This window comes from Cyprinodon tularosa, unplaced genomic scaffold (genome assembly GCF_016077235.1).
Source record: "Cyprinodon tularosa strain WSP-4 unplaced genomic scaffold, ASM1607723v1 ctg21, whole genome shotgun sequence".
NCBI lineage: Eukaryota > Metazoa > Chordata > Actinopteri > Cyprinodontiformes > Cyprinodontidae > Cyprinodon > Cyprinodon tularosa.
Genome location: NW_024038778.1, coordinates 1,275,691 through 1,292,138, shown reverse-complemented (window position 1 = coordinate 1,292,138; position 16,448 = coordinate 1,275,691). Strand labels below are relative to the sequence as shown.

The 16,448-nt window shown below is 41.1% G+C and overlaps 1 protein-coding gene and 1 long non-coding RNA gene across 3 annotated transcripts; both read right to left on the bottom strand.

Annotated features, from left to right (window-relative positions):
* Positions 1–1,033: 1,033 nt before the first annotated feature.
* Positions 1,034–1,729, bottom strand: LOC119783713. The gene is made up of 2 exons (XR_005280839.1): positions 1,538–1,729; positions 1,034–1,221 (listed from the first exon to the last, which is right to left on the bottom strand). It is a non-coding gene; the product is annotated as an uncharacterized LOC119783713 (long non-coding RNA).
* A 5,416-nt stretch (positions 1,730–7,145) lies between these two features.
* Positions 7,146–16,265, bottom strand: LOC119783711 (cytochrome P450 3A30-like). 2 transcript variants are annotated; one of them, XM_038285355.1, is made up of 10 exons: positions 16,108–16,265; positions 15,846–15,939; positions 9,916–9,968; positions 9,682–9,781; positions 9,476–9,589; positions 9,145–9,233; positions 8,904–9,052; positions 7,628–7,755; positions 7,466–7,532; positions 7,146–7,381 (listed from the first exon to the last, which is right to left on the bottom strand). In XM_038285355.1, the coding sequence occupies exons 1-10, from the start codon at positions 16,176–16,178 to the stop codon at positions 7,149–7,151; spliced, it is 1,098 nt and encodes a 365-aa protein (XP_038141283.1). In that variant the 5' UTR covers positions 16,179–16,265; the 3' UTR covers positions 7,146–7,148. The 2 variants fall into 2 exon arrangements, with proteins under 2 accessions (XP_038141283.1, XP_038141284.1); XM_038285356.1 differs by lacking the exon at positions 15,846–15,939 and having other exon boundaries at positions 16,108–16,215.
* Positions 16,266–16,448: the final 183 nt, after the last annotated feature.

The following is a 16,448-nucleotide window of genomic DNA, read 5'->3' as shown; positions in this document are numbered from 1 at the left end:
AAAGTCAATCCTTCGATTTCAGGGCAAACTCCTACATCCAACACCACTGTCGCCCTTATTGGCTGGCAGTTGTTTAGGACCAGTACCTGCTTGGGATTCTAGGGGATCGGGACCGTCTGCCCTTCTATCAGCCATTCATGGTGTATCTTATCCATTAGCATCAGGTTTATTTGTGGTGCCTGGCAACCAGGAAGTGTAGTTAGCTTCTTTAGCCAGTATGTGTGAATCCTGTCAGGGCCCAGTGCTGTCCAGCTCTACAAATGTAAGACTCTTCCTTTGATGTTGGCTACTGTGATACTAGATCCTTTTCAGGCAGGTTGTTGTGGTCTGCTCTGTGTGTTGCAGCCTTCTCTCATATTCTCTTCCGGCATTGCCCTGTCTGTAACCTTGGTTGGGGATGCTGTTCTCTTGTTTTTCCCCTCTTCTAAGATGGTTCAGTGGAGACTATCTGGTTTATTCTCCTGGCTTCTATATCTTTGGTGTACCTCTTAAGGGGTTAGCCAAGGCAGTCTTTGCTAAGTAGTTTCTAAGGCCTCAGGTAAGGACAGCTCACTGTATTTTCTTCTGCTCCAATAGCTGGTTAACTTCACTTCATGCTGCGTTGAGTCTCCAGTCATCATTTCCATGGAGGGGCATTGCTCCTTGTGGCTGTTCATGTTATAGTATACATTGGCTGATTGTTTCCATTCATGGTCAAAGTAGGGATTGTCCATAGTTCTGTATTTGCATCTTGTAGTAGACTTTAAGAGGGTACTTCATGCGGTCTTGCAAATCAGTTACAGGGGACTCCGGGTTTCTAGTTTAGCCTAGTTTAACTGCTCTGACACTCAACATACCAGCCATTCTTGGGACTTGTTACCCAGTCTTGGGGGATGATGATGCTATCTCTGCCCAGAACCCACAGTTGGCTCCCCCTAGCTGTAGCATTTGTATTTCCCTAGCATATAATATAAGTAGCCGTTTAATGGAGTTTTTGCTTTAAAACAAATGTTTTACTGATCACTCAGTTAAGGTTATACAGACGCGGCGCGGAGACATGCAATGGTAAATTTTTATTAAACTTTTTCTGTGGAATAACAATGTAAACTGCACATAGTGAAGATATAAAATCTGTCAAACTGATGTATTCCTTTGGCTGGTAGATCAGGAGCGAGGCACCAGCTTCAGTTGGATGGGTCTTTTCGGTGCAAGAAAACCCTGGACATCCATCTCAAAAGGGATCTGGCAGATAATTCAACGTTTAGGAGAAAAAACAGTAAAGATTGCACAGAAAAACATGGCGTCTGTCAATTAATTTTAAAAATTCATCAAAAAAACAACACCTATTGAGAGATGCCTCATGGCTTTTAAACTATATTGCTTCTCACAGCATGTGAAACAGAATGATATCAGCATAAATTACTGACAAAAGCTCTGTGATAGGCAGAGTTTATAAACTTTGGGTGGACAAAGATAAAAGTCATAATGTTACGTAACACCAAAACAAGGTACTGTTTCGATTACCAATAAAGGAGATTTCAGGTTACTGTAGTCTCACCTCAGTCTCTTTACAAGTAGAGAAGCTGTACTGCTGGAGAATCTCTACCACGGCCAATTTGATCATCACCAGAGCAAATCTCATGCCAATGCAGTTCCTTGGCCCAGACCCAAAAGGCATGTATGTGTATGGATCGATTTTGTCCTTGTTTTTCTTGCTAAATCTAAACAGACAAACACAGAAAATATATATACAAACACACTCACATCTGCATATGCATTATATATATATATATATATATATATATATATATATATATATATATATATATATATATATATATATATATATATATATATATATATATATATATATATTGCATGCCATAGAAAATTGGACCAATTTAACGTATTAACCCCGAAGGAAACCTTAACACTGTCATTTCTGTGAAAATCTGAGGTACTCTCTGTTAAACAGGATCTTCCTCCACTGGAGACAAATCAGAGGTAAAGTGGACTTCAGAAAACGTTTTCGGTTTCTGAAAAAGGTTATTGAGAAAGAAATGCACCTTAAAAACATTAACTGTGTTCTTGTAGTTCAATGTTCAAGTATGGAGAACTTACATGTCGAACCTCATGTATTTTTCCTTTAAGGATTAAAAAAACTTAACCAAATTGAAGTTTCTGACCTAAATGTCTTTTATCTTTGCTGATTATTCTATTTTTTAAATTCTGTACCTTGTTGGGAAAGGTGGCATCAATCTCCTCCTGAAGCATTTTCATCACCTCTGGGTTTGTAGCCAGATTGTAAGCCAGGAAGGTGAGAGAGCTACTGCTTGTTTCAAAACCAGCAAAAATGAATGTCATGGATTGAGATAGAAAAAACAGTAAAGATTGCACAGAAAAACATGGCGTCTGTCAATTAATTTTAAAAATTCATCAAAAAAACAACACCTATTGAGAGATGCCTCATGGCTTTTAAACTATATTGCTTCTCACAGCATGTGAAACAGAATGATATCAGCATAAATTACTGACAAAAGCTCTGTGATAGGCAGAGTTTATAAACTTTGGGTGGACAAAGATAAAAGTCATAATGTTACGTAACACCAAAACAAGGTACTGTTTCGATTACCAATAAAGGAGATTTCAGGTTACTGTAGTCTCACCTCAGTCTCTTTACAAGTAGAGAAGCTGTACTGCTGGAGAATCTCTACCACGGCCAATTTGATCATCACCAGAGCAAATCTCATGCCAATGCAGTTCCTTGGCCCAGACCCAAAAGGCATGTATGTGTATGGATCGATTTTGTCCTTGTTTTTCTTGCTAAATCTAAACAGACAAACACAGAAAATATATATACAAACACACTCACATCTGCATATGCATTATATATATATATATATATATATATATATATATATATATATATATATATATATATATATATATATATATATATATATATATATATATATATATATATATATATATATATATATATTGCATGCCATAGAAAATTGGACCAATTTAACGTATTAACCCCGAAGGAAACCTTAACACTGTCATTTCTGTGAAAATCTGAGGTACTCTCTGTTAAACAGGATCTTCCTCCACTGGAGACAAATCAGAGGTAAAGTGGACTTCAGAAAACGTTTTCGGTTTCTGAAAAAGGTTATTGAGAAAGAAATGCACCTTAAAAACATTAACTGTGTTCTTGTAGTTCAATGTTCAAGTATGGAGAACTTACATGTCGAACCTCATGTATTTTTCCTTTAAGGATTAAAAAAACTTAACCAAATTGAAGTTTCTGACCTAAATGTCTTTTATCTTTGCTGATTATTCTATTTTTTAAATTCTGTACCTTGTTGGGAAAGGTGGCATCAATCTCCTCCTGAAGCATTTTCATCACCTCTGGGTTTGTAGCCAGATTGTAAGCCAGGAAGGTGAGAGAGCTACTGCTTGTTTCAAAACCAGCAAAAATGAATGTCATGGATTGAGATAGAAAAAACAGTAAAGATTGCACAGAAAAACATGGCGTCTGTCAATTAATTTTAAAAATTCATCAAAAAAACAACACCTATTGAGAGATGCCTCATGGCTTTTAAACTATATTGCTTCTCACAGCATGTGAAACAGAATGATATCAGCATAAATTACTGACAAAAGCTCTGTGATAGGCAGAGTTTATAAACTTTGGGTGGACAAAGATAAAAGTCATAATGTTACGTAACACCAAAACAAGGTACTGTTTCGATTACCAATAAAGGAGATTTCAGGTTACTGTAGTCTCACCTCAGTCTCTTTACAAGTAGAGAAGCTGTACTGCTGGAGAATCTCTACCACGGCCAATTTGATCATCACCAGAGCAAATCTCATGCCAATGCAGTTCCTTGGCCCAGACCCAAAAGGCATGTATGTGTATGGATCGATTTTGTCCTTGTTTTTCTTGCTAAATCTAAACAGACAAACACAGAAAATATATATACAAACACACTCACATCTGCATATGCATTATATATATATATATATATATATATATATATATATATATATATATATATATATATATATATATATATATATATATATATATATTGCATGCCATAGAAAATTGGACCAATTTAACGTATTAACCCCGAAGGAAACCTTAACACTGTCATTTCTGTGAAAATCTGAGGTACTCTCTGTTAAACAGGATCTTCCTCCACTGGAGACAAATCAGAGGTAAAGTGGACTTCAGAAAACGTTTTCGGTTTCTGAAAAAGGTTATTGAGAAAGAAATGCACCTTAAAAACATTAACTGTGTTCTTGTAGTTCAATGTTCAAGTATGGAGAACTTACATGTCGAACCTCATGTATTTTTCCTTTAAGGATTAAAAACTCCACTCTGGAGTTGCCCACGGTGAGAGGCGCCGGGCAGGAGTGGGCATACTTGTTGCCCCCCATCTCGGCGCCTGTATGTTGGGGTTTATCCCGGTGAACGAGAGGGTAGCCTCCCTCCGCCTACGGGTGGGGGGACGGGTTCTGACTGTTGTCTGTGCTTACGGGCCGAACAACAGTTCAGATTACCCACCCTTCTTGGAGTCCCTAGAGGGGGTACTGGAGGGTGCCCCTCCTGGGGACTCCCTTGTTCTGCTGGGAGACTTCAACGCTCATGTGGGCAATGACAGTGAGACCTGGAGGGGCGTGGTTGGGAGGAATGGCCGCCCTGATCTGAACTCGAGTGGTGTTCTGTTGTTGGACTTCTGTGCTCGTCATGGATTGTCCATAACGAACACCATGTTCAAGCATAAGGGTGTCCATATGTGCACATGGCACCAGGACACCCTAGGCCGCAGTTCGATGATCGACTTTGTCATCGTTTCATCGGACTTGCGGCCGTATGTCTTGGACACTCGGGTGAAGAGAGGTGCAGAGCTTTCCACTGACCACTACCTGGTGGTGAGTTGGCTCCGGTGGTGGGGGAGGATGCCGGTCAGACCTGGCAGGCCCAAACGTGTTGTGAGGGTCTGCTGGGAACGTCTGGCGGAGTCCCCTGTTAGGCGGAGCTTTAACTCCCATCTCCGGCAGAACTTCAAACACATCCCGGGGGAGGTGGGGGACATTGAGTCCGAGTGGACCATGTTCCGTTCCTCCATTGTCGAGGCGGCTTATCTGAGCTGCGGCCGCAAGGTTGTCGGTGCCTGTCGTGGCGGCAACCCTCGAACCCGTTGGTGGACACCTCCGGTGAGGGATGCTGTCAGGTTGAAGAAGGAGGCCTATCGGGCCTTTTTGGCCTGTGGGACTCCGGAATCAGCTGATGGGTACCGGCGGGCGAAGCGGCATGCGGCTCGGATGGTTGCTGAGGCAAAAACTCGGGTGTGGGAGGAGTTTGGAGAGGCCATGGAGAAAGACTTCCGCACGGCTCCGAAGCGATTCTGGTCTGCCATCCGGCGTCTCAGGAGGGGGAAGCGGTGCAGCACCAACACTGTTTATAGTGGGGATGGTGTGCTGCTGACCTCGACTCGGGACGTTGTGGGTCGGTGGGCGGAATACTTCGAAGACCTCCTCAATCCCACCAACATGTCTTCCATTGAGGAAGCTGGGCCTGGGGACTCTGGGCTGGGCTCTCCAATCTCTGTGGGCGAGGTCGCCGAGGTGGTTAAAAAGCTCCTCGGTGGCAGGGCCCCGGGGGTGGATGAGATCCGCCCGGAGTTCCTCAAGGTCCTGGATGTTGTGGGGTTGTGTTGGCTGACACGACTCTTTAACATTGCATGGACATCGGGGGCAGTCCCCCTGGATTGGCAGACTGGGGTGGTGGTCCCCCTATTCAAAAAGGGGGACCGGAGGGTGTGCTCCAATTACAGGGGAGTCACACTCTTAAGCCTCCCCGACAAGGTCTATTCGGGGGTGCTGGAGAGGAGGGTCCGTCGGATAGTCGAACCTCGGATTCAGGAAGAGCAGTGTGGTTTCCGTCCTGGTCGTGGAACGCTGGACCAGCTCTACAACCTCAGCAGGGTCCTGGAGGGTGCATGGGAGTTCGCCCAACCAGTCTACATGTGCTTTGTGGACTTGGAGAAGGCGTTCGACCGTGTCCCTCGGGGGGCCCTGTGGGGGGTTCTCCGGGAGTACGGGGTGCCGGGCCCTTTGATACGGGCTGTCAGGTCCCTGTATGACCGGTGTCAGAGTCTGGTCCGCATTGCCGGCAGTAAGTCGGGCTCGTTTCCAGTGAGAGTTGGACTCCGCCAGGGCTGCCCTTTGTCACCGATTCTGTTCATTACCTTCATGGACAGAATTTCTAGGCGCAGCCAAGGTGTTGAGGGGATCCGTTTTGGTGGCCTTAGGATTGCGTCTCTGCTTTTTGCAGATGATGTGGTCCTGTTGGCTTCATCAAGTCGTGATCTGCAGCTCTCGCTGGATCGGTTCGCAGCCGAGTGTGAAGCGGCCGGGATGGGGATCAGTGCCTCCAAATCCGAGGCCATGGTCTTGAGCCGGAAAAGGGTAGAGTGCCTTCTCCGGGTCAGGGGGGGTGTCCTGCCCCAAGTGGAGGAGTTTAAGTATCTTGGGATCTTGTTCACGAATGAGGGAAGAAGGGAGCGGGAGATCGACAGGCGGATTGGTGCAGCGTCTGCCGTGAAGCGGGCACTGTACCGGTCCGTCGTGGTGAAGAGAGAGCTGAGTCAAAAAGCGAAGCTCTCGATTTACCGGTCGATCTACGTTCCTACCCTCATCTATGGTCATGAACTCTGGGTCATGACCGAAAGAACGAGATCGCGGATACAAGCGGCCGAAATGGGTTTCCTCCGTAGGGTGGCTGGGCTCTCCCTTAGAGATAGGGTGAGAAGCTCGGTCATCCGGGAGGGACTCGGAGTAGAGCCGCTGCTCCTCCACGTCGAGAGGAGCCAGTTGAGGTGGCTTGGGCATCTGTTTAGGATGCCTCCTGGACGCCTCCCTGGTGAGGTGTTCTGGGCACGTCCCACCGGGGGGAGGCCCCGGGGAAGACCCAGGACACGCTGGAGAGACTATGTTTCTCGGCTGGCCTGGGAACGCCTTGGGGTTCCTCCTGAAGAGCTGGAAGAAGTGGCTGGGGAGAGGGAAGTCTGGGCCTCCCTTCTTAAGCTGCTGCCCCCGCGACCCGACCCCGGATAAGCGGAGGAAGATGGATGGATGGATGGATGGATTAAAAAAACTTAACCAAATTGAAGTTTCTGACCTAAATGTCTTTTATCTTTGCTGATTATTCTATTTTTTAAATTCTGTACCTTGTTGGGAAAGGTGGCATCAATCTCCTCCTGAAGCGTTTTCATCACCTCTGGGTTTGTAGCCAGATTGTAAGCCAGGAAGGTGAGAGAGCTACTGCTTGTTTCATAACCAGCAAAAATGAATGTCATGGATTGAGATAGAATCTCATGGTCATTTAAACCTGTAGAAAACAACAGAGTTAAATGGTTCACAAAAGCAAGTTATGTAGCGTGTGTGAATTTACTTGTGTTGAAGTGTGCCTCACTTTTGTCCGGTTGCACCTCACTGTTCTTTTGGGAATCAATCATCAGTTGTAGAAAATCTATCCGACTCTAGAAGTAAACCAGGGAAGGTCAGGTCACGTTCTAAAGCCTGCTTGGAAAAAGATAATCTTAATACTGGAAAAGAACGTCGTCCTTGACTCTACCTTGTCTTTGCTGCCTTCACGGTTAGCTTTGATCTTTCTCAGAGAAGCATAGAAGAAGTCGGTCACAGATGCAGGAAAAAAAGAAAATTCAAACTTTTCAAGTATGGGACGGAGAAAGGGGAAAAATGCTGAAATTAAAGCAACAAAAACATCTTTTAGTAGTGGAATAGGAAGGTCAGGAACTATTTTGGCTGTTTTAGTTTGGAATTTGTGAAAAATGGATTCTGAGTAATGAATAAATGCATGCCATTATTAGCTAAAAGTACAACAAACACTATTTTTAGATTAAATTAAAAAACAAAATTTTCAAAAGTGTCCTTTTCATTTTTATTTTTCTACGATACGCGACCACTTCTGTTACAAAATATTTGCTAAAGCCTAAGCTGAGGCTAACTTTATGTGCTCTCAGTTGCTTTTATTGTATGCAACCTTTTCATACCACTCTAAGGCCAAGAGATAAAAGGCTATATTACCAGGGAGACACTATCACAGCTGCTGCTATGTCTGATTTATTTGTGTTCAAACAAGGAAAACATTATGTTTTTAGCCTTATCCTTTTTTTGATAAACAGTAAATAAAATAATTATATTCTTTTAGAAAACCTATGAGACACCTCAGGTATTATTTATCAACATCTTTACTAAAATTGCAGCAAATAAAAGCTGAATTGGTTGAAGCATCTCTGACCAACAATAAAGCTAACAAACAAACATTGTGAGAAACAAATTTGTCACAATGCTAAAACTGTGACTTAGTGCTTTAGTCTTATAAAAGGAAATCTGGTAGAACAAAAGTTTCCATTATAGCACTTTGATAATGAGCCCTACAGACTTTAATGCAAGTCAACTACTGTGTAGTCTTTCCTTTGTTCTCTGCTGTGCAGATATTTTTTTTATATCTAAAGGAAACATAATCCAGGACATTGCAACTTTTTTATTTTCTTTTGTACTATATATACTGTTTTTATATTGTCTGTTGTATTTTTTATCTTTAATGACAATTTGCTTTAATTCTGCCCTTGTGCTCTCTATAAGCTACTGGAACCAGAATTAAAGTAGTTAGACATTCACCAAACCTGCAGAATAATTAGTTGAGTCTATGTCTGAGTCTACAATGAGGCACAAACACTATATAGATATTCTTAGGAGGTTGTTATTCTCCAGTCTTATGAAAGTTTTTCTTCAGTCTTTTGGTACTCTTCAATTGAATTAGAATATTTCGAAATATAACTTCACAAATGTCAAACATTGTTGTAAGACTCAAAGGAGAACTTTACCGACTGCGAGGAAGAGGGGGTTTAAAAAGTCAAACTTCAACATCTTCTTGATATTTATCACAAACGGGTCGGCTGGGTTGTTCAGGGAGTCGATGTCTACACTGAAGGCCGTGCTGGTTACCACATCCATACTGTACGATCCAAAGAATCTAAATTCAAACACAAATATGTTTAAAATAAGCTCACCAGCTTTGATAGGAGTGAAAGTAGGCATCATTTCTGTGGTGATTTAAAGTCCTACTCCTTTAGCTCTAATGGTTCGTCCTTGTCTGCCTTCTTTTTCATGCTGCGGACCAGGTTAGCAGAATGATTCTTCATGATTTCAAACATCTGAAGCACAAATAGACATGAAAAAAGAAATCATTTGTAGTTCACACAAAAGAAATCATATGTCTTAGCAAAAAAATAAATTTTGCACGGTTCTTTAATAGCATACAGTAAATATGCGTTTACAACAAAAGATGAATTGATTTCAAAGCTTTTTGTCGATCCTTACAGACAAGGATGTGATTGGTAGAATCAATGATGGTAAAGTTAAAAGATGTCTCTTAACATCTTTTTAGGGCGCTCACCTCCTTCAGTCTCCCAGAAGTGAAAGAAGGAGAGAGGACTCCTCGGATCCTTTTCCATTGCTCATCCTCAGCAATGGAGACGGCGTCATACAAGTGCCCATTCAAACCGAAATTCTGTAAAGGGGATAAGACAGCAGCTGATGAGAGGCAACATTAAACATGAATCACTGAGACTTTATAAAAGTTGTAGAGCAATGACTGCATACTCTGCGATTGGTGAAGTGAGAAAGGCATTCCTTAACCAGAACAGCCTTTATGATTTCAGGATCTGCAACACACAGGAGAGGCTGGCGGCCCTCATACATGCTAAAAGATAAAAATGAAGCAAACAATTTTAACTATAAATTTGTATTTTTATTGTTTCTGTCTTAAAGACTGCTTAGCATTTGACTAGATTATAAAGACTGCTTTACAAAAGTAACTACAACCTGAATACTCACCCCCATATTTTCCCGTATTTCTGATAGCATTCTTGATCAAAGAAGAAGTATCCCTGGTTACAAAAATTAAATATACACTTTAATATACTTTTAAAAAACATTTTATACATTTTTCACCGAACTGAATGAACGAATCATTAGACCACTCTCAAAATAGTTGTTTATACTTAGCAATATTACATTATGGTGTCTAATATAATTTACAAATTCATTTGCAATCAAAACAGCATGATAAAAAAGTCTACTCCTACCTACTAGACTAATCTACATTAGAATACTGGAACTTAAAATGTAGTGCATCAAACTGGCCCTATTTACTTTTTTCACAGAACCTACAGATTGTAAATTTAATACATATACAAAAAATGTATTAACCAGAGAAAATAACTGCATAACAAATTACATTCCATCTGATTTGTACTCTTAAATGTGCATTTATGACCATATAAACCATAAATAGACTTAGGTGTTCTAGCCTACTCTGTGCAACCAGAACTAGAACCAAACATGGTGAAGCAGAATTTAGTTCCTATGCTCCACTGATCTGGAACAAACTCCCAGAAGACTGTAGAAGTGCTGAAAGCCTGAATCCTTTTAAGTCAAAGTCAAAAACTCATTGGTTTAGAACAGTTAAACCATTAACTGAGGTATAATTAGTTTAAAGTTGTGATCCAACTGTTTTGTTTGTTCTACTGTAACCAGGTGAAAAATGGGTAAATGTCAAAGATATATTTTGTAAACCATGTTTTGTTTTTGTTTCACTGACTGGTTTTAATTCTTGTTCTTGTCAGCATGTGGTGCTGTTGGTACAGAGAGGTCTAAAGTTACCAGAAACGGAGAAAAAAACTCTTGTTCATGTACCGTGGTACTCTAACTGGAAAGAAACGGAAGAGAAAGACTTTTTTTTTTTTTTACTGAGACTTGTTGGAGAAGACAACTCTATGGTCGGTGTAATGCAGCCGCAGATGCATTGTCACGACACCCATTAGCAGGGGAGCCAGAACCAACTGAGGATGAGGAGTTTGATGATTGCATTGCAATTTGATCTGTAGAGGCACTGCCCTTCAGCCGGAGCTGGTTACAGCTGGGGTCAAATGTTGTCAGCTAAACCAGATCAGGGCTGCAGAAACTGGTAAGGTCGAGTCACATCCTAAAAAGGCTACGCCAACTCTTCCCGGTTATTCCAAGGAAGAGCTGCGGACATTTCAATGTCAAGATCCAGTGATTCGTTTTTTAAAACAGTTTTTGGATCGAGGCAGACCACCCAGTTCACAAGAAAAGAAAAACCTTCCTGTTGCTGCCAAATCATTGTAGAAACAATGGAAACACATTAGGATACGTGATGGATTGGTGTACAAAGTGGTGAGGGATGATCATGTTGGAGAGTGTTTTCAGTTGCTTGTTCCAGGTTGTATACAAACAGCTGTAATGAAGAGTGTTCATGACTCCATGGGACATCAGGGAATAGAGAGGACATTACAGTTGTTGAGACAGAGAGCATTCTGGGTAGGGATGCACAAAAATGTTGAGCGATGGGTCAAGAATTGCGAACGTTGTATTCTCACAGAGATGCCCAATCCAAGGATTCACCCTCCAATGAAATCATTTTTGGCAACACGACCTTTAGAAGTTGTGGCAGTAGATTTCACGCTCCTTGAACCAGCCTCCGACGGCCGTGAAAACGTTCTAGTCATTACCAATGTCTTTACAAAGTTCACTCAGGCGTTTCCTACACGTGACCAAAAAGCAGAGACCACAGCTAAAATCCTCTTAAAAGAGTGGTTTATGAAGTACAGTGTACCTGAACATCTCCACTCAGATCAGGGCCGTAACTTTGAATCAGAGGTTATTGCTGAACTTTGCAGAATGTATGGTGTGAAAATAACGCGTACAACACCCCATCATCCGACAGGGAATGCACAGTGTGAGCGTTTTAACCGCACTCTGCATGAACTGTTGCGCACACTTCCACCTGACAAAAAGAAGCGTTAGCCTGAACATTTACCTGAGTTGGTTTATGCGTATAATGTTACTCCACACGCGACTACAGGATATTCCCCTTACTTCTTGCTCTATGGGGTAGAGCCACATCTTCCTGTTGATGCATTGCTTGCAAACGAAAGTCATCATGATAAAAATCTTGATTGGCTTGCTGTGCATCAGCAAAGACTCAAAGAGGCACATGCTAAAGCAAAAGAGTATACTGAGCGGAAAACAGCCAGACGCATTGCTCAGCATAACCACAAAGTGTACTGTCCTTCAATTGATGTCGGAGAGTATGTTTATCTGAGACACAGACCAGCTGGTCGTAACAAAATTCAGGATGCATGGAGCCCAGTTGTATACCGACTTATAGACATAGTAGGCACAACTTGCACAGTACAACCTGTAGAGGAAGGACCTACAAAAATGGTTAACAGGACTGACATCAGGTCATGTGTTAATCTGCCAGTCACAAACCAAAGACCCGTTGAAAACACAGTAACCAAACAGACAAGCACTACTGACCCACACACTGACTCATGTATTGAGAATGATGGGGGCATAGTCATTGAAGAGGTTTCTTTTGACTTGACTCCCTGTTCAGGTGGAGAAAATTGTCCTATTGGTGACAGTATTCAGAAACGAGCAGAAACTCAGTTGATTTCACAACTTAAACCTCCTGTGATTGAGCAGGTGGAAACTGAGATTGTTGACAATGAAACATGTAATCTTGACCAACCGTGTGAGATACCAGTATCTCCTCCTTGCATTAGGCAAGTTCCCAGAACTGCTCCCCGCAGGAGTAAAAGAGTGAATGCAGGGAAACACCCAAACCCACATCATGAACCTAGGTCTGCTTTGGAGCCAGAACTAAATTCTTAGATTGGTTTACAGATTATTGAAAGCTTAGGATCTGTGTTTTTCAGAGGAGCTTTAACAGAGGTGAAAAACAGTTGCTTTGTCACCGAGGACGATGACGAATTAGCAAGGAAAAATGTAACCAGTTGAAAAATGGGTACATGTCAAAGATATATTTTGTAAACCATGTTTTGTTTTTGTTTCACTGACTGGTTGTAATTCTTGTTCTTGTCAGCATGTGGTGCTGTTGGTACAGAGAGGTCTAAAGTTACCAGAAGTAGAAAAAAACTCTTGTTCATGTACCGTGGTACTCTAACTGGAAAGACACGGAAGAGAAAGACAGTTTTTTTCATTTTGAGCTGAGACTTGTTGGAGAAGACAGCTCTATGGCCATATGAGTGAAGAATCCAAGTATTAGAGGTGCCACTGCCGTTTGTTATATGCAGCTGTGATGTTTTTGGCTTGTATGCAAAGCTATGTTACTTTGAGTGTTAATAGCGTTATTAGCCCGCCATTTCACTAGAGCTAAGGCTTTTTGTTGATAGAATACAGTTCATTTTTTTTCAAATACTGAACCTCATTCATTTATTTTTTAATAAAGAACCCCTGTTATTTGAAGCTCTGTGTGCTGTATTACTCCCGGCTTCACTACTATCTGCTTTTCTAATTTTTTTTATCTTTACTTGCTTTTATTTTGCTTCTATTCTACTGCAAGCTGATAAAAAAAACTCATTTCTTGTGAGGACTAAATTACTAATTTTTCCCTTCAGGTCAAGGCAACTTTTTATTTTGTTCTATATCATTCAGTAAAACTCTGAGTTAATCCATAAAATATTAGGCTATTATATCGAAAATTCTCTTGGATGAAAGAATAAAATGCAAACAGCTTTCTCTAGAAGTTTATGTATGTGTTAAAAATATGGGTAGATATATTTAACTTTGAGACCAAGTGACATCACAAAATCATCCCTTTCTCCTCTTTAATTATTTGCTCTTATAATTTGGGTTCAGTGGTTTCTCTTAAGCACAGGATTATTAAGTGATGTTTTGCTCAAAAGGCAATCTGTTCTCTTATTAGATTTTTTTACTCCAAACACTGGTTTTATTTATTTATTTAATTTTATTCTTATCTTATATTATTCCTATATCTTATTTTTCACTGTATATATGGGAAGGTTGCAATTATACTGAATTTTTTCTGTCTTATTAAATTTTATTTTGCTTCATTGTACATCTGTAAATGGTTGAACTGCAATAAAAGAATATCCTGCAAGGGATTAATAAAGTAATTTGGATTCTGATTCACAAAAAAAGCATTTAGTGCAGGTAATCAGAGCAGTTTAGATGATTATGGATCATAAAGTGACATGTTGCTCAACAATGTTTTGTATCAGCGTGAAATATGTTTACAAGCCTTTCAATGAATTTATACTTAAGAAATAAATAAGTTCCAAAAAAGTCTATTTACTCAAATAGTTTGTTTTGGTTAAACTTAACAGAGCATACAGGCTGAACACCTTTAACCTTTTCTTCTTGCCTTAAGGGAAATGACTGGCCTTTATTCCCCATAAAAGGTGATTTCTGGAGCTGTTTCTTCCTCTCATTCCCTCCTCATTTCTCCTAATGAACTGTACCACCATAGTGACATCATATATTGTAGCTGACAAAGTTTAGAGGTTATTCAGTGAATGCAATTTTACATTTAAATCAGCTTCATGCTTTAAGATTTTCACTAATTCATCAGATGAATATGCCTTAGATAGTTGATTGCAAGACATTTGATTTTTATTCAAACTCAACCTGTAGTTTTTGTACAACAGGTTGATATACACTCACCGGGCCACTTTATTAGGTACCCCATGCTAGTAACGGGTTGGACCCCCTTTTGCCTTCAGGACTGCCTCAATTCTTCGTGGCATAGATTCAACAAGGTGCTGGAAGCATTCCTCAGGGAGTTTGGTCCATATTGACATGATGGCATTACACAGTTGCCGCAAATTTGTCGGCTGCACATCCATGATGCGAATCTCCCGTTCCACCACATCCCAAAGATGCTCTATTGGATTGATATCTGGTGACTGTGGAGGCCATTTGAGTACAGTAAACTCATTGTCATGTTCAAGAAACCAGTCTGAGATGATTCCAGCTTTATGACATGGCGCATTATCCTGCTGAAAGTAGCCATCAGAAGTTGGGTACATTGTGGTCATAAAGGGATGGACATGGTCAGCAACAATACTCAGGTAGGCTGTGGCGTTGCAACGATGCTCAATTGGTACCAAGGGGCCCAAAGAGTGCCAAGAAAATATTCCCCACACCATGACACCACCACCACCAGCCTGAACCGTTGATACAAGGCAGGATGGATCCATGCTTACATGTTGTAGACGCCAAATTCTGACCCTACCATCCGAATGTTGCAGCAGAAATCGAGACTCATCAGACCAGGCAACATTTTCCAAACTTTATTGTCCAATTTCGATGAGCTTGTGCAAATTGTAGCCTCAGTTTCCTGTTCTTAACTGAAAGGAGTGGCACCCGGTGTGGTCTTCTGCTGCTGTAGCCCATCTGCCTCAAAGTTCGACGTACTGTGCGTTCAGAGATGCTCTTCTGCCCACCTTGGTTGTAACGGGTAGTTATTTGAGTCACTGTTGCCCTTCTATCAGCTCGAACCAGTCTGGCCATTCTCCTCTGACCTCTGGCATCAACAAGGCATTTCCGCCCACAGAACTGCTGCTCACTGGATGTTTTTTTCTTTTTCGGACCATTCTCTGTAAACCCTAGAGATGGTTGTGCGTGAAAATCCCAGTAGATCAGCAGTTTCTGAAATACTCAGACCATCCCTTCTGGCACCAACAATCATGCCACGTTCAAAGTCACTCAAATCACCTTTCTTCCCCATACTGATGCTCGGTTTGAAATGCAGGAGATTGTCTTGAACATGTCTACATGCCTAAATGCACTGAGTTGCCGCCATGTGATCGGCTGCTTAGAAATTAAGTGTAAACGAGCAGTTGGACAGGTGTACCTAATAAAGTGGCCGGTGAGTATATATATATATATATATATATATATATATATATACGTACCTTTTGATAATGCAGCATTGATCCAAAAAACGGGATGGGTTTGAGGCCAGAGATCCCTAATCTTTTGAAAGTCCCATAAGGCCAGTAGGCATACCTGCATAAAGATATGGGTGAAAAGTGATGAGTGGAGTAAAAAAAACTGAACCAATAAATATTAAATGAAAGAGAATAAATAAATAAGTTACAAGACATACCTCTTGAATTGAATTAAGAAATATAAAGAAAAAAATAAATAGATAAATACAGAATAATTAACACTCACACTAGGAGTAACGTGACAAAGGCAATCAGGAGGGTCCATGTCTCAGCAGAGAAGTACAAGTAGTGACCCATGTTTCCTCTTGGTGGAACTACGATTCTCAGTGAAAACAGGTGTCACAAACTGGGCCTTTTATCTTAGCCTGTACAGCCCTGTTACGTAAGCTAAAGAGTGTGAGAGCCAATGAAACCTGGGCGTGTCGAGGGAATATTTGTACAAGAAAGAAGTATTACCTTATATAGTAGTAAGGATTACCTTATATAGTAGTGTCTTTTTCTGCTGTTCTGTGAGCTTAACTAATTATTCTGCAGGTTTAAAGAATGTCTAACTACTTTAAGGTTGAA